The 22,438-nt window shown below is 43.3% G+C and overlaps 1 protein-coding gene across 1 annotated transcript in view; it reads left to right on the top strand.

Annotated features, from left to right (window-relative positions):
* The first annotated feature begins 1,097 nt into the window (after positions 1–1,097).
* FBXL7 (F-box and leucine rich repeat protein 7) overlaps positions 1,098–22,438 on the top strand; it is a 369,476-nt gene continuing 348,135 nt past the window's right edge. The window contains exon 1 of the mRNA XM_044233682.1: positions 1,098–1,425. Within this exon, the coding sequence (XP_044089617.1) occupies positions 1,389–1,425 (37 nt within the window). The 5' untranslated portion in view covers positions 1,098–1,388. The remainder of the gene's footprint in view (positions 1,426–22,438) is intronic.

Below are 22,438 nucleotides of genomic sequence, written 5' to 3'. Positions count from 1 at the left end.
TTATACATATATGTATCATAATGTAAGTTTAATTTAATTTAAAACATCTAACACCTACAAGGAGAAACTGGGCTGTGTTTGTCTCGCTACAAAGAAATTTGTGCCGTGAAGGCCGGGGTCTTCACAATGATGCAATGTTATTAAATTCTAGGTATTTCCATGGAAAGGGACTAAAACATTAAGAAGAATTTCCTTTTTCTGTTTACAGGAGGGAACACCAAAGGGCCATTTTAAGGCTCTATAAGTGCCATATAAATCTCCAAAAGAGGTTGTGATGTATTAAACAAAGGATAACACTAACCACGAGGAAAAAAAAAAAATCATAGAAACTTCCTGGCTCTGAAGGTTTTGAAAGTTCTGAGCCAGGAAACCTTCCGCACCGGGGCGGGGAATGTCTTTGGCTCTCCAGTGACTCCCTGCTAAGTTCCCCTCAAGTTTTCCCTCTCTCTCTCCTCCTTTCCCCGCCTCAGTCCCCGAAAGTGGGAGCCACAGGAGAATGCCAGCATACATACCTGACTCGGAATCAGACTCCGATGCCTGCTTATTTTAAAGGCCCCCACACTCAAAAGAGGCCGTGTTTGCAAGCAAACCCAAGGGACTGCAAACGACGCCTGGAAGCTCATCTTACAAGTTGGGGGCCAAGCCTGCAAAAGAACAATAGTCCAGCAGAGCCAGGAGCACGTTCCTTCGCTCGAAGCGGTTCTGCGGGGGCGCGAGGGCCTGCGCCCCGGCGGGGGCCGGGAGCGGGAGCCCCGAAAAGGCGCGCTGCCCCTTTAAAAGGCCGCGCATCTCCGGGCCGGCCTTCCTCCCCCGGGCTCCAGCTGTGATTGACGCTGGGCGGCGAGAGGAGGCGCCTGGCGCTAACAAAAGTCCGGCCCGCGGGCGAGCTGCGCCGGGCCGCGAGTCTCTGCTCGCTCGGGGCACCCGCAACAAGTGGCCGCCGCGCCCTCCCCGGGGAAGCCGCGGGCGCGCAGGGGCGCGGAGAGGAGGCGGCCGAGCGGGGGAGCCCCGGCCGCCCGCGCGGCTCAGCCCCACCGCAGAGGGATCCGGGCGGGCGGATGGGGACCCGGCGGCGGCGGCGCGGCGAGCCTCTGGGCGGCCCCGGGGCGCGGACTCTCCGCCGCGCTGCGCCCGCCGGCCCCGAACGCGGATTCTAAGAGCGGCGGCTGCCCCCGGCCCCACCCCGAGCCATCGGGGGGTGCCAGGCGGGGACCGAGCGCCCCCTCCCAGCGGAGTGCAGGGGCCGTCCCCGGTCGCAGCCCGGCCCCGGAGCGTGGGGTATGCGCAGCTAACGGTCCCGTCGGGCGGGCTTTCCTCTGGTGGAGCGCGCAGGCGGTGCGCCCCAGCTATGGAGTGTCCGGGGAGACGGCGGGCATGACGGCGGCAGGATGGGCGCGAACAATGGCAAACAGTACGGCAGTGAGGGTGAGTGGGCCGCCCGTCCTCAGACTCCCGGATCGCGCCCCCCTCCCCTCCCCCTCGCCCTCTCGTCTGGGAAGGAAGGTTCTCGCAGGCTACGGTGGCGCACCCCCGTTTGGCACCGCGTCCGGGCCGTCACCCTCCCCTGTGGCACTGAGTGTCGAGGCGCCCCGAGGATGCTTTCCCACCGTGGGGGTCTCATTAAGCAAGTTCCCAGGTTGTCCTTGGGACGGCTCTAAGTTGCATTTCTGCCGTATTTCTGAGCACATGTGCCTCAACTTTCCTTCCTTAAGCATCTGGGGTTTAGGTTGATGGTTTGGCAGATGGCGGAAGACGTTTTTGAAAAATAACGCTGCGAAAACTTTCCCAGGCCTTTGTGCTCCAGTCCCCTGGACTCTCCTGTAGCAGGAACGACTTCTGGAAGAAGTTCAGTTTCTATTCTCTGCTCAGTGCCCCTGAGCTGACAGCTTCGTGAAACACCACCCAAGAGCCTCGCGAGGCGAGGAGTGGCCCGGGGCTTTGTCTGGGGCTCTCTCGGGGCTCAGGACGGGCAAAGGACCATCTGTTACGTGGGGCTGGAAATTGCACAGAAATATTGCCTGTCAAGTGGGAACTTGGAAGTTGGGGGAACTTTAAACTCCACCTACTCCTAAAAGGATGATGGATGTGTGGGTTGGCTTCTCCCTCGCTCCTCCTCCTCTTTGCATAAAACCGTGGTATTGTAACCCAGCTGATTAACAGCCTGCCCCCGGTTTGCGTCCTGCAAGGGCTCTTTCCGCGGTTCAAAAGTTAGGAAGGTTTGTCTTTCGTGAACTTGACTGGAGGGGAGTGGAAGAGACCGGGTTGCTTTTATAAGCCCGCCCCCAGGGGACAGGCGGTTACAAACCGGGTCCAGCGCCTGCAGACTGGTAGGAATGCAGAATGGCTATTCAGCGTGTGGCCTTAGGGAAACTCCTATCCTCCTGTTCAGAACTTTGAGGTGTGGCCACAGAACGTGGATGTCTCCCTGCGTTTGTGTCTGTGTTCCTTCTCAGCAGCTTGATGAGATCACAGCAACCGACCCTAGAAAACCATATCCTCAAGAACCTTTTGTTTAAATCGTTTTTTTCCAGATCACTATGTTTTGAACTCCATATATACTCCTTATTCTGGGCAGTTTCATAGGAGAGTTCTTTTTTTTAACAATTAAATTGTTTTTTTAAAAAAAAGTTAAATGGTTGTCTTTTTAGATTGGGCATGTGAAAATATGCCCACAAAGATTATTGAGGAATCTTGGACACTCCCCAGAACTTCTCAATGTTATAAAAATTTGTGGAAAACTGAAAGATTAAGCCTTTTACTCTGAATATTAAAAAGCTTGCAGGGAGTCAAATGTGTGTCTGTCAGTTGTAGGTATGCATATATTGTGATACTTGAATATGGTCAGGGTGGGGGCAGGGACACCCCAAGAGGTAAATGGAGTCAGGGCTCTGCGTTCCTGAATAAAACCCCTCCAACATTCCTCTTAATCCTCTGCAACTTGTTCTTATATCCCAGCGTTCTGGTATTGTACAGTGTGTGGTGTATGACGACTTCCTGTCTGAACAGCAGAGTTTTCAACCCTTGGGAGAGAAAAAGAGAGACAGAGAACTAATGATCTCCAGCTGTTATCCGTAAATGCTACCTCTGCATTTTCACTTCAGCTGAAGTGAAATTTTACTGGGATCAGATTTAGATACACTGTGGAACTTTTTATAGGGAAAACCTCTTGGGCTCAGCTGATTCAAGGGAACCAATAGGAAGCTTTGGGTGGTAACTGAGGTTCGGCTGGAGGGAAACATTGTGCTTAGTGTTCAACTCTCTTCAAATGCTTGGAGATGCCTCTGTGATCAGCAAGGAAAAAATGCAGAAGTAGAAGTGACATGAACTTTTAACAAAATCTTTTCTCCCTTCCCCCTACTCTAGTTACATTGGCCTTCTAAATAGGGTTATAACATAGGTACAGTTGACCTTTGAAAAGTGTGGTGTTTCATTGCTCCTGTGCAGTTGAAACTTAGTGTAACTTTTTGATGCCCCCCAACCATTGGCCAGAAGCCTTACTGATAGCACAGCTGATTCACGTGTATTTTGTATGTGTCCTATGCGGTACTTGCAATAAAGTAAGCTAGAGAAAAGAAAATGTTATTAAAATCCTAAGGAAAATACGCTTACAATTCTTTATTGTCTTTATTAAAAAACTTGCATGTAAGTGAACCTACACAGTTCAAACCTGGTTTGCTCAAGGGTCAGCTTCCTTACAGAGTGTTACTGGATGGTCAAATATATGCAGGTAAGCCTGTTGGAATTCAATGTGTTAGTGCTATCTTTCTTATCTAAAATGTCATATTTCAAAGAATGTGAAATTAACCCTTCGACATAGTATCTTTATTAAGAAGACTGAGAATTAAGACAGTTTTAGGAGATTTAGTACAATTTAGGCATGGTTTGAAATTAAGATTTATTTCAAAGATTTATTTCCAACCATACCTCAGTTGTACTATAAGAGGGATATTAGTAGATGCATATCCACCGAATGCAGTGAGAGGCCACTCAGCTCTAAAACCTAGGGGTTTGTGTAGACTTTGACGGTCGGCTCTTTAAGTATATTTTAGAGTTGACTCCACTGTGTAAATGCAAACCACCTTAATTTTACAAATGGTGTCGAACTATAGGAGTGTTTAAAACTTGAGTATTTCATATGGAATCTTACCTTCTCTTGCTCCTTGAAAACTCCTTTTTCATTAAAACAACAAAAATTCTTCCTGAGCCTTCCCATGGCAGGTACAACAAGGGCAGAGAATTCCTATTCTCTGTAGTCGAAGGACCAGCAACATTAGCATCGCCTTGGAGCTTGTTAAAAATGCAGAATCTTAGGTTCTTCCTAGAAATTTGGGGGCGTTCTTGTGTTGAGTAGAGACCATTAATTTGGATGTCTGTAAGTTTGAGTCCAGCTTTGATTTAGCTACTGTAACCTTGCTCAGTTCTCCTGAAATCAAGAAACCCCTGAAGTCTTTTTTCTCTAGAGAGAAGAGAGGAATTCTTTATTGACATTCTCTATCAAGAGTTCATTCTTGAGCACACAGACATTCATTTTATTTAGCTCTTATAATGCCTTAATGGACCACTTAACAGAGCATAGCCTTGGAAGGTCCCTTACAATAAATAGGGAAGTTAAGACTGTTATTGCCATGAAATCCATAAGAGCCCCTCCCCCATTTGTCATCTCCTTTTCCCTCATCTCTCTCCTCCTCACTTACTCCCCATTCCTCTCCTAATTGAACCAGTCTTGAAATCCCTGCTTTTTTTTTTTTCCCTTAAATTCTAGGTATGGGTAAATAATGGGTGTTTCCAAAGTGTTTTGTTTTCCCAAATACTTAGTGACTATTCAGGTTAATGGTTTAATTTGTAGTCTGAGCCCCTACACACGCTTAGATTTTGCCCCAGGAAAAAGTTACCATATCATTCCCAATCTTTAGATTTCTAGAAACATAAATGAATATCTAAATGATTAGTATGTTCTGGTAAATCCCTTTATGGAGGTCTATGTTTTTCTCTTTATCTTCCATCAGGTATAGCTTTCAGCCTGTATGTAGAAACCTGGAGAATGAGTTGGAGTGCAGCAAAACCATTAGCTTTGACTCCAGTTAAGCCAAATAAAAAAAACTCATTCAAGTAGGAAGAGGCAGGCTGCTTTCCCTGCCTTTTAAGGTGTCTGAGCCTCCCCCTCACTTACTCAGTGGTTACATTGTTATGTTTACTCTACTCCAGCAGGATGGGGGGGCAGTAATACAAGTTAACAACTCCTTTGTAAACTCCTGGGTGTTGTTGGATTGGAGCTAATGAGGCCATAGTGATGGGGTTTGACCCTTGGTGGTTCTGCTGCTCTGTTAACTGCCCGGGGCCCCTTTTCACCATGTCAGATCTGTGCTGTCGGAAGCGAGGAGAGCCAGTTGCCAGAACACTAAATCATCACTCCTCCGTCACCACCTTGGGAAACATATCTTGGAATAATAATAATAATGGCGGCTAATGTTTATCAAAAGCTTACTGTGTCCAAGCATTATTCTAAGCCATTGACATACACTGACTCATGCTATCCTCACGACAGTTCTAAAGGCAGGCCCTCCTGAGGTCCTCATTTTACCAGTAGGGAAACACAGCTGCAGGGAGAATGAGCCTTTCTCCTGGTCCTACAGCTAGGACAGGTGGAATTGGGACTCAGGGCCAAGGTGTCTAAGCCCAGAGTATTTACTTCTTCAACTAATGTACACTGACTTCTTATTTCTTACTCTGTGCCAGGAACTCTTCTGGACAGTGGGGATGCATCAGTGGACAGATTAAGATCTTGTTGCTTGTCAGTCTTTTCTGCGTGCGCGTGTGTGTGTGTGTGTGTTGGGAAGGAGGGAAAGTGGTACAATTAACAAATGTGCATAAACACACACAGTAATTCAATAAACCATGTGATACATTCTAAGAGGCTAATGTCTGAATGAAAAAATCATCAGATGATTGGGAATTGGGAAGAACAGGCTGTTGCAATTTTAGTTAGAATAGTTGCCATTGGTCCTGTTGAAAAGCTGGCATTTAGAACAGGACTTAAAGGAAGTGGAAGACTGATCCTTGAGGATGAGGTCGCATGTCGCCTGTCATTTGGAACTGCTGTGTTATACCAAGTGAACTACTCTCTGTTGGGGAGCCTAAGTCCTTATTTGGTGCAAGTGTCACATCACTAGTCTTCTAACCATAGCTACTGTGGAACAGAGTCAGTTTTGGTCACCACACATTTTTTGTTTTATTATTTTTTTCTTTTTTGCCTAGAGTCTTTGTAAATGTCTTTTATCTAATTATATCAGATATTTTGTGACTGCTTTTGGGTGGAGGAAGCCTAGGGCCTTCTCCTCTTGCTGCGACCATGGAATATTGCCTGACTCACTGGGTACGTAGAAATCGCTCCAAAGATCTCCATAATTCTTAGTAGAAGTAGGTCTTCATTTTTTGCCTCCAGTTAATAATTTCATTCTGATGAAAATCAGAAGGTAAACCATACTGATTGCACTATTTGTTCAAATCGAAACGTTAATGCAGCTAATGAGACCATCTTTCTTCTGACAATAAGAAGATATTCTTAGAGATTTGGGGTATCTTTTGCATGTTTAAAATGGGAAAGCAAAGAGAGGGAACTTTTCTTTTCCCTTGGGATCAAGTCACACTACAATGAATTCTGGGTTGATTTTGAGTAGTTAATAATAATTTAGCCCTTAGACTTTATCTAGAAGCTGCCTAGATAAACTTCTCTTGGCTGTTTAACTGGTGGAACCTTCTAGATACCATGCATTTTAAGGTGGTGTAAGGGATGTATTAGAATATATGACATAATCTTGAATAAAATCTAGAATGATTATGTTCTCTGAATAATGAAGAAGGGGATAAATGAAGTTGAGAGACTTAATCTATTAAAAATAGTATTTGAAGCTCTGTCATGGTGAAAATTAAATTGCAAAGTGTTAACCAGAGACCAATGTGTGTAAGTTACTAGACGGTTGATTTGGCTGCATCTGAGGAAGACCCTCATTGAGGGGTCTGACCACATCTGGGATAGGCTTTCCAGTGAGCCTATGAGTCCTCAGATATGGGAAGGTGTGATCACAGTAAATGATGATATGCTAGAGATTTCTGCATTGAGTAAGGGGTATAGTTTAGGACCCTACACCAAATTCCCTAGCAAATATTCTTTCACAAGATGGGATTGGGAGGGAGACAAACCATAGGAGACTCTTAATCTCACAAAACAAACTGAGGGTTGCTGGGGGTGGGTGGGGTGGGTGGTTGGGTTATGGACTTTGGGGAGGGTATGTGCTCTGGTGAGTACTGTGACGTGTGTAAACCTGGCGATTCACAGACCTGTACCCCTGGGGCTAATAATACATTCTATGTTAATAAAAAAATAAAAAAATTTTTAAAAATTCTGTTATGTGACGTTATCTTTGATGAAGGGTTATTGTTTGGTTCCATACCTAACTCATTTTACTATGTTGCACTCCCCCCCCCCCCACCAATATGCTCTATCGTTTTCAGTGTTAAAAGATATTCCCCCACCTTGCCTGGGGGAATTAATTCTCTTTTTCTCCCTTGGTATCTGTCTGTTGTATGTATGTACTTCTGTCTATTTGATTTATTTAGGTATTAACTGGAAAAGTCCGGGACGTCTGGGAGGCTCAGTCGGTTAAGGGTCTGATTCTTGATTTCAGCTCAGGTCATGATCTTGGGGTCCTGGGATCCAGCCTAGTCTTGAGCTTCATGCTCAGCAGTGAGTCTGCTTGAGGTTCTCTCTCTCTGCCTCTCCCTTTTGTTCCTCCTGCTCCTGCTCTCTCTCAGATAAATAAATCTTTTTAAAAAAGAGGAAAATATATTGATTTTGTTTATTTTCCTGCCCTCTGTGAACATAAACTCCAGCACCAAAAATTGGGTTCGATAAATGCTTGTCCTTATTTCCAGTGTCGTGAAGGCCACTGACTCTAGCATCTACTGTCACTTTTTTTTTAAAGATTTTATTTATTTATTTGACAGACAGAGATCACAAGCAGGCAGAGAGAGAGAGGAGGAAGCAGGCTCCCCGCTGAGCAGAGAGCCCGATGCGTGGCTCGATCCCAGGACCCTGGGATCATGACCTGACCCTTAAACATGCAGATCTGCTGAACTTGAAGCGAGCCCCTTAATTGTGTTGATGCTGAATGCCTTGAATAAGTGTTTTAACCTTGAGTATAAGACTTTTAACTGGTATTATTGGTTAGTGGTATTTGATCAGAGTCTGCAAATGGACTAGAACCACACAAAGAGAGCCATCTGCTAGGAAGCTCTGATAGACTTTGTTCCGCAGCATGTTTACTGCGAGTGAGAGTGAACAGCAGCTCTTCTCTCCAGTGTTGAAGTCTGTATCAGCTGAACTCTTCTAGAATGTAGCTGTTTTTGTTTGGTTGGTTGTTTGGTTCTAGTTAAAGAAATTCAGATCTCTTCTCCCACCTACTCTTTGCGTTAAATCTCCAGATAAAATAGATTTGCCCTAAGGAAGTTCAGTATCTGAGAAGCGAGGCAGGGAGACAGATCCTTCTAGAACAGGGTGAGGAGAAGTCCTGATTCACAGGAAGACCCTAGTTCTCCAGTGTGGATGTAAGTGGTGAAGGGAAGTGTGACCAAGAATAGAGTTACTCTCTAAATAATGACAGCTCTGAACGGTGTCTGCGCTTCCCAAAACATCTAAAGGATGTTTCGAAAACAACAGCAACAAACAGGTGTGTTGGATGAGCCGTAGCTTAGATCCTTGGGAGAAGCTAAATGTTTTGTTAAGAGACTTTCCCTAGGCGTTCCCGAAAATCCTCAGGTTCTGTTTCCCATGTGGTTTATCTCATGGGAAGTGATTCCTGTGGGTTCTGTGAGTGAGGACCTCGGCATGATTCAGAGGAAGGGCAGGAGTGTCTGCCCAGCCTGGGTCCCTCCCCGGTGTGCTCACCGCAACAGAGAGGAGAATGGAAACCTTTGGATAGAAGCTCTTAAAATGTGCTAGCTCGTAACCCAAAGACAGGCAACTGTAAAACTTCTGACATAAATAATCGTTAACCATCTCTGCATTTTCCTCAGTAATGAAATATAAACACATGGTCAACATTTTCCCCGTTCCATGGTTGAAGAACTGTAGACTGTTTCTGGAGCCGTAAATCTCTATTAGGCCGTGCATTAGATGTGCTCATTCTATCAATTCCTATTTAAATTTGAAACCAGTAACAAAATGAAAAACAGTTGTTAACACTGCATGAACTCATAATTGTAACGTTAGAAGCCTTGAGCAATGTGTAGAAATGTTATTAAAACATTTTTTGTTTGCTACCCTTTCTGCGGTAAATTCCTTTGCAGCATTTTTCAAGCAGATGTACCCATGGAAAGTGAATCAAAATTTCTAGAGAAAAATTTCAGGAATTTTTCTTGTCCTTGTGGATTGACCTTCTGGCTACAAGTAACCCACTTCTTGGCAAGGTGAAGAAGTCAGGAAAAGGCTACTTCTATGTGCTGTGGAACCTGCTGGCCCAGTTGATTACTTGGGTCAAATCGTGTTAGCATCTAAGTTAAGTCCAAGATGAAGGCCAGGTCTGACACGTTCCAACAGTCAGAAGTAGCTCAGAGCCCAGGAAGGAGGAGCAGGTAGGAGACTGAGCATAAGGAGAGAAAGGAACCCAAGTACAAGGAGAGGGGAAAACAACAAATTCAGAGAGAATGGGATTTAGGGCATTGATTGCCTCCTAATGTAAAGAACAGGGCCAATGGTCCACTCAACTCTGTTTTCTTAAAAATGTTTTGGTTCGTGGAACAATAATGATTATTCATAGATACGGGTACTGCTAAGTTTATTGTATTTTTGGTCATCTAATAAATAATAATTGTTGAGCACTCACTAGGTGCGCCTTCCCCCTCTGAGCACTTTACACATACTCGTTCTTGTAGCTCATGGCAGCCAGACAGGTGGGTGATGATGAGCCCATTTTACAGCTGTGATCAGGGAAGCCCAGGGCTCACAGCTGGTGAATGGCCCAGTGATGCCTACAGTCTCTTGGTGGCCCTGGAGGCCGTGCCCTTCCAGCATGCCCATGACTTCTTCCTCCCTGGACTTCGCAGGTGCAGCCCAAAGTTTTCCAGTCTTTGTTTCTTTGTGTACCTTAGAGAATTGCAGTGGCCAGGAAGCATCCCCTAAAAACAGACAGTGACCGTTTGACAGACTAGGAGATGGACAATGAAAGATGTTTTTGAAGGAAACTCTCAACTCCTTTTACCTGGCTCCCCTGCGGCCAGATTCCCAGCTCAGGAGGCGGCAGTCTGCTGACAACCTGGCCGCCTAACTAGGGGGAAAACTAGGGTCTCTAATAACGTCAGCATGTGAACTAATTAGCACACTGTTTAGAGTCTGTGGAGCGTAAAGTGCCCAAAATGCTCTTCTCCAGATTCTCCAGAGCCCTGCGTCCTTTTCTTTCGTCTTTGTCCTGGGATAGCCTCACTCCTGCTCACACACGAAAGCAGGACTAGGACAGGCACCCACATGTTCTTTCCTCCTCAGTAGTTTATGCATTATAGCTTATATTTCCTCTGGTTTCAAAACCATGGATTTGAAACTGCTGTTAATACAGGAAATTATTCCAATAAGTATTGGAGAATTTGCCCTTCTCTTTTGCTAGTTTCTTGGAGACTTCTCCATAAGTATATCTGTGAAATTGCTTTGGAAGCTATGAAGCATTTCAGACATTAATCTTATTTAGCATCACAGGGACTATGGGAGAGGTGTCTGTCATTATCCCCCGTTTATAGGTGAGGAGACGGAGGCCTTGGCAGGGTGAGTTGCCTTGATTTTACAATGAAGATCAGGCGAGGGCACCTTGATTCTAAATTTAGTACACTTTTCATGATACAGTCACTCTCTCTTAAGTGCTACAGGAAGCAATAGAATCATGCTGAAGGGTTATCGTAGACATTCTTGATACTATTTTAAATTGCTTGCACCCCAGGATGAAACTGGGATCTGTAAGCATCCATCCTTTAATCCCTTTGGCAGCAGAGAAGCCTAGCTCCCTAGTGGTCCTCTCCAGCCATGGTGACTGCGGGTACAGCCTCCTGGTGACAAGACGATCATAATGAGAATGCACAGAGTGAGCTATTGGATACATGTTCGTGATGAGATGACAGTATCGGTTAGAGAGCACTTGCTAGTTGATAAAACTCAGCTGGGGCTTTGAGGGGGATTTACTTCCTCTGAAAACCTCTGCAGGGGATGCTTTGGAGAAAGTTATATCGCTGCCTGGGAGATCAGAGAATCACCTCTGAAACTGGGGTTTCCTGATTCCCTTCCATCTTCTTCATCCTTTGCTGTCGAATAACCACATTTCCCAGAGGCCTTTGGAAGTGCTGAGGGCCTGGGGCAGGTGTTTTAGGAGGAGCAAATAGTGACTCAAGGAGGTTCTGTCATTGTGATAGAAATTCACCTTGTTCATTTAGTTTTTAATTGCTTTACTTTCTGATCACTGTCTTCTAGTTGAATCACAGTTTTTTTCCTAGTTCCTGTTCTTTTGTATGTTTTCATTGTTCACCCTGCATGGGCTTACCCTGAAGTGACTGTAACCTGCTCATACAGTAGGTTTTCAATACATTTTCTTGTTAAATAATGAAACGAGCATGAATCTTTAGCCATGGTCTTTGAGGGATCTAAGAAAAGCTTATGAAAACTCTATCACATTTTCAGCAAATATTTCTTAGACTTGGACATTTTAACTCTAAAAAAAAAAAAAAAAGTTTTTCCAGACACATAGTTTCTTCTGAGGATAGTCTAACTTGGCCCTTTATCTTTGACAATGAAGTTCCATCTTCTTATGGATGAAAATAGTTTAACTTGTATTTTTAAGGAGTGATGAGATGGGTATTTTTTAGTGTTGTTGAAGATAATTGTTGAAGACTTTTCAAGCTCACTGCCTTACAGTATCATCATCTTCATTATTTTTCAAGATTAGTATTGAGTTGAACAGTACTGAAGAGTATATTTTTCTTCAGTATATTTCAGTATTTATGAAGAGTATGTTGTTTGGTAATATTTGCTTAACCTGATTGGAAATTGATTTTACATGACAATTGAAGCAAATTATTAACCTAGAAAGCATTTTTAAAATTTGACCTTTCAACTAATAAACCATTCCTTTGGCTCTGGGTTCTCTGGATTAAGCGCTCATAGGGCTGTGACTCTTTTAAAAATCTTACATTGATCTACTTCATGCTGAGTAGATGTGTCTCTATTTTGCGTCTCTTTTTCTCCTTTATTATGCAAAATGTAAAATTCATTATGTGTGTCTGTTATGAATGGAATAGTTTCTAGAGCTTCTGCTTCTGGCTTTCCCCATGAAGTAAAATCAGAAGTAAAATAATAATCAATTTGAGAAAAAAATTACCGAGGTGTGTGTGATGTATGGATATGTACATGTACTTGAAACCATATTTAAATAATTCTTTTCTATAAATTCAGCCAGATCTATTCCTCTTCACACCTGTTTTTTTCTCTAAGTGGAAAGAAATACATATCCTGTAAGGAATTTAACAAACATAATTAAAATAAAAATGTCATTTGTTTCTTTACTATTTTGGTGTGTTAGAGGGGCAACTTCCAACAAAAGGTCACCAGAAGAATCAAGCCAAAGGGGAAGCAAACAGTCCAACACATAACCTTCATAGGCAACATTCATATGCTCATTTTTGTCTTTTTTTTTAATTTTATTTTTTATTTTCAAGATCAATAGCTACTCCATTGGTTGGAAGGATTTGTGTTGCCCCATTTGGACAGTGTATATTGTGTAGCCTAGTATGAAAGTGAGTTTCAAGACATGACATTTCTGTCCTGAACATCTTACTCTCCACATTCTATTTTATATCCACTCTGCTTATTTAATTATATTTTAATAATTTTCTCTATCTTCCATCTCTTTTGAAAGACCTCTCCTGTTGATTATCCTGTGAGCTTGTTTTGAGATACAGTGTCTCCTTGGGGAGTCTTTCTCCACTTCTAAAGCCGTAACAACATGAACTAAGCAATAAAAAGCCAATTCCCTCCCCTTGGTTGTGCTTCAAATAGTCATTTCTTTGATACAGGCTAATAAAAACAGGAAAAGGATCATTTTTAAATGCTTGGGTTGGGGTTGCTTTACTTGCAATAAGGAAAATTGCCTCACAAGGGGGAGCGTGGGTAATAAAGATACAGCTAACTGAGTAATTGTATTCAGTCTAATGCTGGAATCCCCAGGCTGTTGCCTGCAAATCTCATTTCATCTTGGGATTGCTGTGTGTCCACTGTGGTGTGTAGATTTCAGTTTGCTGCTGCTACCGATCATCTCTGCACAGTTACGGAAGATGAATTTCAGCTACTGGACATTTTTGGTTTGGGTGGGTTCTTTTTTCCTGAGGGATGTTTGTAAGGTCACCAAAGGGCTTTGGACCAAGAATGAAGTATGGAATACGGTCGTGGCTACTATAGCGGTGGTAGTGACCGTCGTGATCCTTACAAAGAGATAGCGGCATGAAGACATGAAACCGCTTTGCCAAAGTCATGCAGATAGCAAGGTTTTAGGACCCTGACATTGATTTTCTTAGTCCAAGCGGTTTCCTTTTAATCCCTTTCTTCCCTCCTCATTGTGCTTCACACCCTGTTCTTCTGGCTTTAAGACAATTCGAGGTGGATGTCCTTTCTGCTTGACCTTCCTGTCCTGTGGCCCCTTCAAGGAGGACCCTCTCAGACCTTCCGCTCACAGGTCCTTGGCACAGATGACTCATAGCCCAGTGCCTCTCTAGAAATTATTCTCACCTAAGGCCAAGGAGCAGTCCTCATTGCATGACTAACCGAGGCAGGGATGCCCTCTGGGACAGCTCAGGAAGGCCCTCCGGCGTCTGAGGTCCCTGGACTTGACCGAGACTGGTGTAGCTGCATCACAGACCAACATCTGTCCATCCAATCTGCTTTCTCCTTTGCCTTTCCCAAGCGTGATCCCGAGGGTAATTCCCGAGAAACTGCCCCTAAACTCATCACAGAGACTGTTTGCCAGGGGACTCAGCATAAGAAAAACGGAGCAGTTGGAATGGGATTCTATTCTGGCAGTCGTCAAGGGCAGGATGGCACTGCCGGGAGAATCAGCTTCCTGGGAATCCCTGCGGTCCTTATAGGGGAGCCTTCAGCCGAGAGCTAAGAGACCTGCACCAGTTTTCTGCCTGGGGACCAGTCTCATCCTTTCACTGTATAGATTAGGAAAGCAAACCGCATACCCTAAAGTGACTTGACCAATAGCACATAGCCAGTTGGCAAAAGAGAACAAACAAGCTTATACACCTCACTGGTTGTGTTGGTGCTATTTTTGAAGAGCCATTTTGGAACTTGTTCTGAGTCGTTCTGCTGTTGTAACTCCGAATGGGTTGCAGATCATCTGTCTGATCCATGTGTTCGGCTCTGGCCCTGAAGTCAGACATCTCAATAATTCCTTTGTGGCCTTATTTTGCTGATCGTCCACTATTCTTTGAGGAGTGATGGCTGAAGCTCACCGCGGTTGGTCGTAGAGTAGTGAAGAAGAAGAAGAAACAGTGTGGTAGAAACAGATGGTCACAGTTGTTTTTGCCTGAAATCAGCATTTCATGTTAACTGGCGATTAAGAGAATTGGGAAATTGGCAAGGCTTATTACATGATAGACCGGTGGCAAGGACACATTCATCAGATGAAACATGCAGCCGTGGCTTGCAACAGTCATAAGCAAAATGAAAAATGACTACAAATTAATATGTAGTCTCATGATCACCCTAAATAGTTTATTAGTCATTTTATTATGCTCAAATAATGTTCCGTGGAGATTATCAAACTATTATGAGCTCAGAGTCACTATGATCCTGAGAAATTTGGAAGTAATTGAAAAGCAAATTATTAGTTTATGATTATTGCTACTACAAGGATTCAGATTTTATCTACTTTCCTTGGCATAATTCACCAGCCACTCTACCTGAAATTATTCTTTGACTCCTATTGTCTGTAAATTATATCAAAATTTATATTATTTGGTGTTCAAGGCCTTATGTATGCTCTACTTTCTCTCAGGCTTTCTCTTCTATGTGTCATTCATACCTCAGACTTTGTTTTCCAAGATTTGTGTCTTTTGTCATGCTGGTCCTTTTCTTCTGGGACCGTTCTTCCCTCGTGACTGCCCATCAATGAAATTTTCTCTGACACATCTTTGGTTATAAAATTTAACCCCTTGCTGCAAGGAAACAGGTCAGGTGTTCCCAACTGGATTTATTCTTTCTTCCCTCTGAACCACCGTGACATTTTGTTTGTATGGATTTTTTTATGTCCTACTTTGCATTTAGCTGCTCTCATCTCTCAAATTCAAGAAGTATTTGTAGGTATCCCTGGACCTGTACTAGCTAATGGGAGATTAAAAAGTATAAGAACTTGATCTTCACCTGAGGGGTCTACAGTGTAGTGAATTGCATATAACAAAGTGCTGGAGGAGCCAGGCATGGCCAAGCTAAAGCATGGGATGGAAGACACAAACCAGTCCGTGGTGACCCTCAGCGGGAACTATCCACTTCTCATCTGAGGGGACCTTGAATGGAGTCTAGAAAGATGAGGAAGGGCTTGCCAGGTGTGGCTAAGAGGGAGGTATGTAGAACAACAGAAAGTCAGACAAAAAGGCAGGAACCAGTGGATGAGCTATAGGCGAGGAGAACGTGATCTGAGTTGAGCCTCGCACCTGGACAGGTAGGCAGGTTTATACGGCCGTGAAAGCCTGATGAAGATGGCTAGCAGGAGGAAGCCAGTGGTAAATGTTTAGCGATGGCAGCCTTGGACAGATTTATAGAAATCGCTGAAAAAACCTATGGATTTCTCTTCTCCACTACTTGTGTTATTTCCTTGTGAAGAGGGTGTCATTAATATAACTCCTGGCTTGGAGAATTTACCCAGTTGGTAAATTTGGGAGACGTGAAGTCAGCTTCTGAGCTCTATCCTGTTTTCCTCTTGAGAAGGAACTGCCCTTGGGTGGGCAGCTTGTCTGGGGGAAGCTCTTTGAATAGAATTCCACGAGTAGACTGGCTTTGGTCTCATGCTTGCCAGCACTTAGGTTCAACGTTATTAGCCGCCTGGCTATAGACCTAAAACCACAATCTCTGAACTACAGTTCCCAGAAATAAAGGTGCCGTTTTTCTCTCTGTCTGCCACTCCTTTTAAGAAAACTTATTATTAATTTAATTTGCTTTAGACCCGGGTGGGAGAAAGTGGTGCTCTTCATGGAGGCCCATCGAGACACTAACTGTAACGTGTGGTGGGAGCTGGAAAGAACAACTAAACGAGAGCAGGTAAAAATCTGAATTATGGCAGGGGTAAAATGACTGAAGAGGATGATGTGGGTTCCAGTGATAAAAAGAAGATAGAATGAATGGGACCTGGTGACTAATAGGCTGAGGGGATGAGGGAGATGGAAGGCTCTAGAAGGACCCTGCCTTCTGGTTAGGGTGGTTTCAGGCCACATGAGTTCACATACCTTCACGTTCTGATTGACCTGCGTTAGCATTGAGTTGGCTTTTCAGGCCAGGACGGTTAATCTGGCCTTTCATTTCTCCTTGGTCATCACCATCCAGGATCTGAGAGAATTTCTCAGGAACTGATCAAAGTATTTCATTCGTTTTTTAATTCATTCAGCCCGTCGATATTTATTAATTTTCTCCTGTGTGTCAAAACCTATCTTGGCTTTCCCATGATATATAGTGATGAATAAAACATTCGCTTGTCCTCTGTGGACTAACACAAGAGTCTAGGGAGCAAGCCAGAACCATAAGGGAGGGAGTGGGAGTGAGTGGGGCATGGTGCTGATCAGACAGCTTTGGAGCCAAAGAGCCTGAGTTAGAATCTGGACCCTGCTGCTTGCAAGACAGTTGACCTCACCAGAGCCTTGTTTTTAAGGTAACCAAGTCAGCATCTACCTCAAATGAAACTTCACACTTTCTAAATTCTCCTGATTTGGCCCAATAAACGAGTGGCTTGGCTTTGAGCAAATTCTGCCAGAAATGTAGAAAATTGGGGGGAAAAAGTTGTTTTTGGAATTCATTTTTAAAACAGGAAATTCCTGTCTCTAGCTGAAAGAAGTTGTCACAGAAGCGACTTTAAGTTATGCTCTATTTCTCCCTCTTTTGGACAATCCCTTCAGAGCGCACTTGATGCAGGAACGTTAAAACGTGGGTTATTTTTTGGAGAAGTTTTCATTTCTGAGTTCTTGTTGCATCAGGGATCTCAAAACTGAGCTCTCTTATGATGGCAATTCTAGACATCACTAAAAAGTGGAGAAAGAATGGGTTTGCAGTGTTGAGAAACAGATCTGGTGTTCAAAGGGAATGACACGCTGATTTGTAGGTTTTCATGCCATTTCATACAAATACGGACTTTTTAATGTTCTAAAATTGGTGGGGGAAAATCCCACTGTTTCTGGAGTCCTCGATTCAATGTAAAATACTATCCACATATGCAAGTTGTGTGCACATGTGTGTGTATGTATGGAAACTTACTGTTCCTAATTCAGTGGTTACAGGATCAAACCATAGGCTTGGCACCAGATTCTGGCACATTTATTTGCTATGATTTTAGTTTGTCCCCCAGTGTCCCAGAACACATAAATTGAAAAAGGTAGCTGAATTAGGTAAAAGGTGGTACAGAAGCAGGTTTCCTATTGGGTACTATCTGCTTTATCTAAAATTACCGTTATTTAAGCAAGAGCAAAAATACCCTAGTTTTGTCCTGGCAGTATGTTTTTCCCATAAATGGAGAGAAATACAGTATCCTTCTGTAAGGAATTTAAGAAATACAGTTTAAAGTAAAGTATCATTTGTTTCTTTAATAGTAGGGTGTCCATTCTACAAAGGGATACGATCCGCTCTCCCTTATGTCAAAGAATTCTATGTTTTCAAGTTGGATGGAACTCTAGTGATGTCCAGTGCTGTCCTTTGGGGACCAACGGACTCAGGCAAAGTTCCGTATGAGGTACAACAACCAGCATGGTGACTAATAACACAACAGTCTGAGATGTTGAACTTTGTGGGTTTCAAACTGGTTCTCCAATTATCAGTTCTGTGATCTTGTGCAAGTTGTCTAGCCTCTCTGTGCCTCAGTTTGTGCAGCTGGGAAATGGATTCAGTGGCAATTTTTCCCTCCCAAGAGTTGTCAGGGAATGGATTCATTTAGTAGATACGAAGTGCCTGGCATAGCAAATTCTGCTTGTTCATCTATGATGATCCACATCTTGACAACTCTGAGATGCAGTGACGTCACTGGTTCCTTGATCTCAAAATGCATGACTGGCAAGTTTCACAAAATTACGGTGTGATCTGCTGCAGGAGCTGGAAGGTGATATTGATTCTCAGATGAAGGTGAAATGGACAGTAAGGGGGCGGAGCTTAGCATCAGGGAGATGGGGGTGCTATTATTCTTCTTTAGTTGACTTAAGGCAGAGTTGGAATTAGAAGCTGCATCTCCGAATCCAACCCTCAGTCCATTATTCTACACTTTATATCTAGGTAATGTAGGCACTTGGACTTTGAGAAAGGAAATTTTTAGCTGTTTATTCTGAGCACACAGAGCCTACTCTTCTTTGGATGATATTTTTTGACTCAGAACTGTTGCGACACTTAAGTTTTGTGGCTCCAAGTCCTACAAGAAACTAAGTGTGATGCTCCTATCTTATTGCAGAAAGGAGGCTAAAGAAATGCCCGGATTTCCCTCAAAGAATGAGCCTCCTCTCTTGGCCCGTGCTTGTGGGCTGAGGGGTGACATTGCCCTCTGTGTGCTGTTGCTTCCTGTTTCGGTGGGTTAGATCTTTAAACAATGATAAATGTCTTTAGGCTGAGCAAAGATTCAAATTCATCTGCAGCTTTTAATCATAATTAGAACTTGTTGTTTTCCTTGCTGGTAAAATTCATCCAATAATGGAGGCTGGGGTGTCCATTTGTTAAAATTACTGATCAGGTCATTTGGGGCAAAAACTGTGCACATTTTCTAGGTGTCTGTGTAAATCCCCACAGGAGTGCCTAAGTGAGGACTTTTGTGAATATATTTAAGACTTTGGGCCAGACTTTCTGTTTGATTTGTTCCTTCATTACTGTTTTATTTTTTGTCCTGCTCTAGACGACCTGCCTTCTCTCACCCACAGCCCCCTCTCCCCTGCCCTCGCGCCCCTGCTCTCCCTCCCCTCACCCTGCTCTCCTAGCCCTCTTCCTTCTGTCTCTCTGTCTCTGCAAAGTTTATATTGGACTGTTGTCTCTGGGCAGTCTGCCTGCTTTGCTTTATTTGTTTCTCATTACTGTATCAGAGCCTCAGTTACATGTTTCAGATGGATATTTCAGATGGCATTTTGTCTCCTTTATAAGAAAAGTATTTTCCTAGGGTTTTGTGTTTTACGATCCACACACAAACCCAGCCTCTCTAAAGCGGAGCTTTACAAAGCAAGTGCCCAAATCGATGAGAAGGTATTCTAAATATCCCTAAATTAAGTTTTACCGTCCCAGGTCTATGAATAATGGAATAAAAGCAATAAATTACTAGTTAGGCTTTGTACTTTGCTCTTCAACAAAGATAATCTGCTGAGTTTAGCTGTATGGAAGACAAACATGATGGTGTAAAGGAACCTCAGGTGTCCTTCATATTGAAATGTAAGCTAGCCTCAGCTTTAAAAGGAAGGTACAACCCTTAACACTTCCTCCTTAATCTTAGCCCAGAGTCTGTTTCTACTTTGAGAAAACTGTGGTTTGAGGCCTTCTCTTGTTCTGTGACATTCTAGCAAAAACTCTAAGCTTTCAAAATTAGGTCTTCCTGTGAGGATAATGGTTCTCTCTAACTGTGCGTTCGTAAGTTTAGTTGTTCCAGACACTGCCTTGTCCAACTGAGTAGTAACTAGCGACTAGCTCCATGCAGCTTTTTTTTTTTTTTTTTGATTATTTATTTATTTGTCATAGAGAGAGAAGCGAGAGCAAGCACAGGCAGACAGAGTGGCAGGCAGAGGCAGAGGGAGAAGCAGGCTCCCCACCAAGCAAGGAGCCCGATGTGGGACTCGATCCCAGGACGCTGGGATCATGACTTGAGCCTAAGGCAGCCGCTTAACCAACTGAGCCACCCAGATGTCCCCATGCAGCTTTTAAAAGTTAAATGAATTACAATTTAATCAAATTAAAAAATTCAGTTCCCCAGGCACAATAACCATATGGCAAGGGCTCAGTCTCCATATGTGGCTACCATATTGGGTAGAAGATACGGAACACCACCATCACGGAGAAAGTCCCATTGGGCAGTGTTGTTGCAGAGGATTTGAGTTGGAGTAAATGGCACTAACCAGTAGGGTTCACAGAGTTATTAGGGGGTAACTAAGCTGCTTTAACAAGAGATGACAAAAATACAGCAAATGAAAGAATATAAACAACTCTTCCTAAAACATCCAGGAGGTGAGCGGTCCACATTGCACATGGGGCACTTTTCTGTAAATCATTCCTGGATATGGTTCCTTCCATCTTCTTGGCTCAGCATTCCCAAGGTATCATGAGTATCTGTGTTCCAATTTTGAAGAGGTACAGAAAGAATGCCGAGGCGAGTGGCTTTCTTAATTGGTTGACAATGACCCGGGCATGCTTGATGTCACTTTTGTTCCCATCCTCTTGCTCCAAATCCATGGCTCCACCCCCCTCGGCAGGTGAAATCAGGGAAGGTGGCCTGTGGCTTGGCGGGATGTATTCAGCTTAAATTATTGTGGGGAGTGGGGGGGAGAAGAAGAGGAGAATGGATTTGGGGGGAGTCGTTTCTACCACAGAGCTAATGTTCAGTAGAGGGGAGTTGATGTTTAATGTGTTGGTTTATTTGGCGTAGTTAATTTGAGTGTTAGGAGAGATGATGTGGGGATTTAATTTAGCTATTGCTTGGCCTTCAGCTTTTACTTGTTGTCATTTAAGTGGGTATGGACATAAAACTCTAGTGAACGAGAGCGGAACATTTTATACACCTGGGTTTGTCCCTACATCGACTGAATAACCCGAGATAACCCAAGTGTGTGTGGAGTGGCTCAGTTTGGATTCTTATGTGGAACCACAGAACTGTGACTCCCTGAAAGCTTTTAATGCTGGGTGGAGTTGGGGATTGAAAATATTGACTGTCTGGCTACTCAAAGCAAAGGCTTGACTAAGGCAGTGAAATATACTTCAACAGAATGGATTTTATGGGCCATTAGTGTGAGTAAATGATGCTTCCTTCATGGGAGGCGGAAGAACTCGTTTCTGTAATGAACCAATAAACCTCTTCTGGAGAAGCCCAAGACATTCTTTTCAAATTAGTGGAATTATATTTTACTTTCCTTTTTCTTGTTTAGAATCAAACGGGGAACTGTCTTTGTGCATCTCTGTGTGTGATTGCTCTACCACATGGAGTGGAGAAAGGTGATGACCCCTTTCTTTCTTATTCCAAACCTGGTAGGATTATGTATTGTCAGAGTCCACTTTGTAGAGCTGGTGTTACTCGATGTAGGTTATAGATTGGGGCCAGTAACTCATGCCGTTAATTGCTGTGATCATTACATTCTCTTTTTTGTTACGAACACACAGAAGTTTATCTTCTCAGGTAGTGTGTTAGACTATTTTATATATAATAGGAGATTAAATGAAAAAATTTTAAAAGTTGTGTTCAAGATGTTACCTCATCTAACCCAATCTTCTTTAATTACTTACACATTGACCTTAGTCATAGAATATTGAGGTCTACTGTGTAACCTAGCACTAAATTAGTTCTTGTATACTGCCATTTTTCTCTCCTTGCTTCCCCCAACCTTTGCTAGGACATGGACTATATCAAACTTACAATTTTTATGCCTCCTCTTCTTGTTGTTCCTCCACAATACGGAGCTATGCTCAAAGAAACCCTTTGTTGGGTGTTGTTGGCTCAGGGCCAAGATAAATTGGCCGTCTCTGATAAATTACTCTATAAACCTTGGTGTCTTCAACTATAACATGGAGGTGTTTTAATAAGTGTATCATAGGCTTCCATGATGATGACATACTTTGTATAAAATGCTAATATATCGGTTGGTATATAGTGAGTGCTAGATACAAATTATTCCTGGTTGCTATTACAACCAAACCATGTGTGCCCAAATACAGTTGGTGAATAAGTCTGCTCAGTATCGAGTAGGCAAATCCATCTTTTGGCAGTGTCTATTTCTAGCCAATACTAGAAATGAAGAGTATTGGTTTCCTGACAATTCATAGCATCTAATAGAGTTCCCCATTTTACTATTAAGTGATATCGCTCTCTACCATTTAAAAAATATTTTGAAGTGAGAATGAAATTCTGGAATAATCTGGTTTAGTTTGTTAACGGGAAGGAGCTGTGATTAATGCTTCTTTCACAGCCTTTATTTTATCTAGCAC

This window comes from Neovison vison, chromosome 1 (genome assembly GCF_020171115.1).
Source record: "Neovison vison isolate M4711 chromosome 1, ASM_NN_V1, whole genome shotgun sequence".
NCBI classification, from domain to species: domain Eukaryota; kingdom Metazoa; phylum Chordata; class Mammalia; order Carnivora; family Mustelidae; genus Neogale; species Neogale vison.
This window is presented reverse-complemented; position numbering and strand designations above follow the sequence as displayed.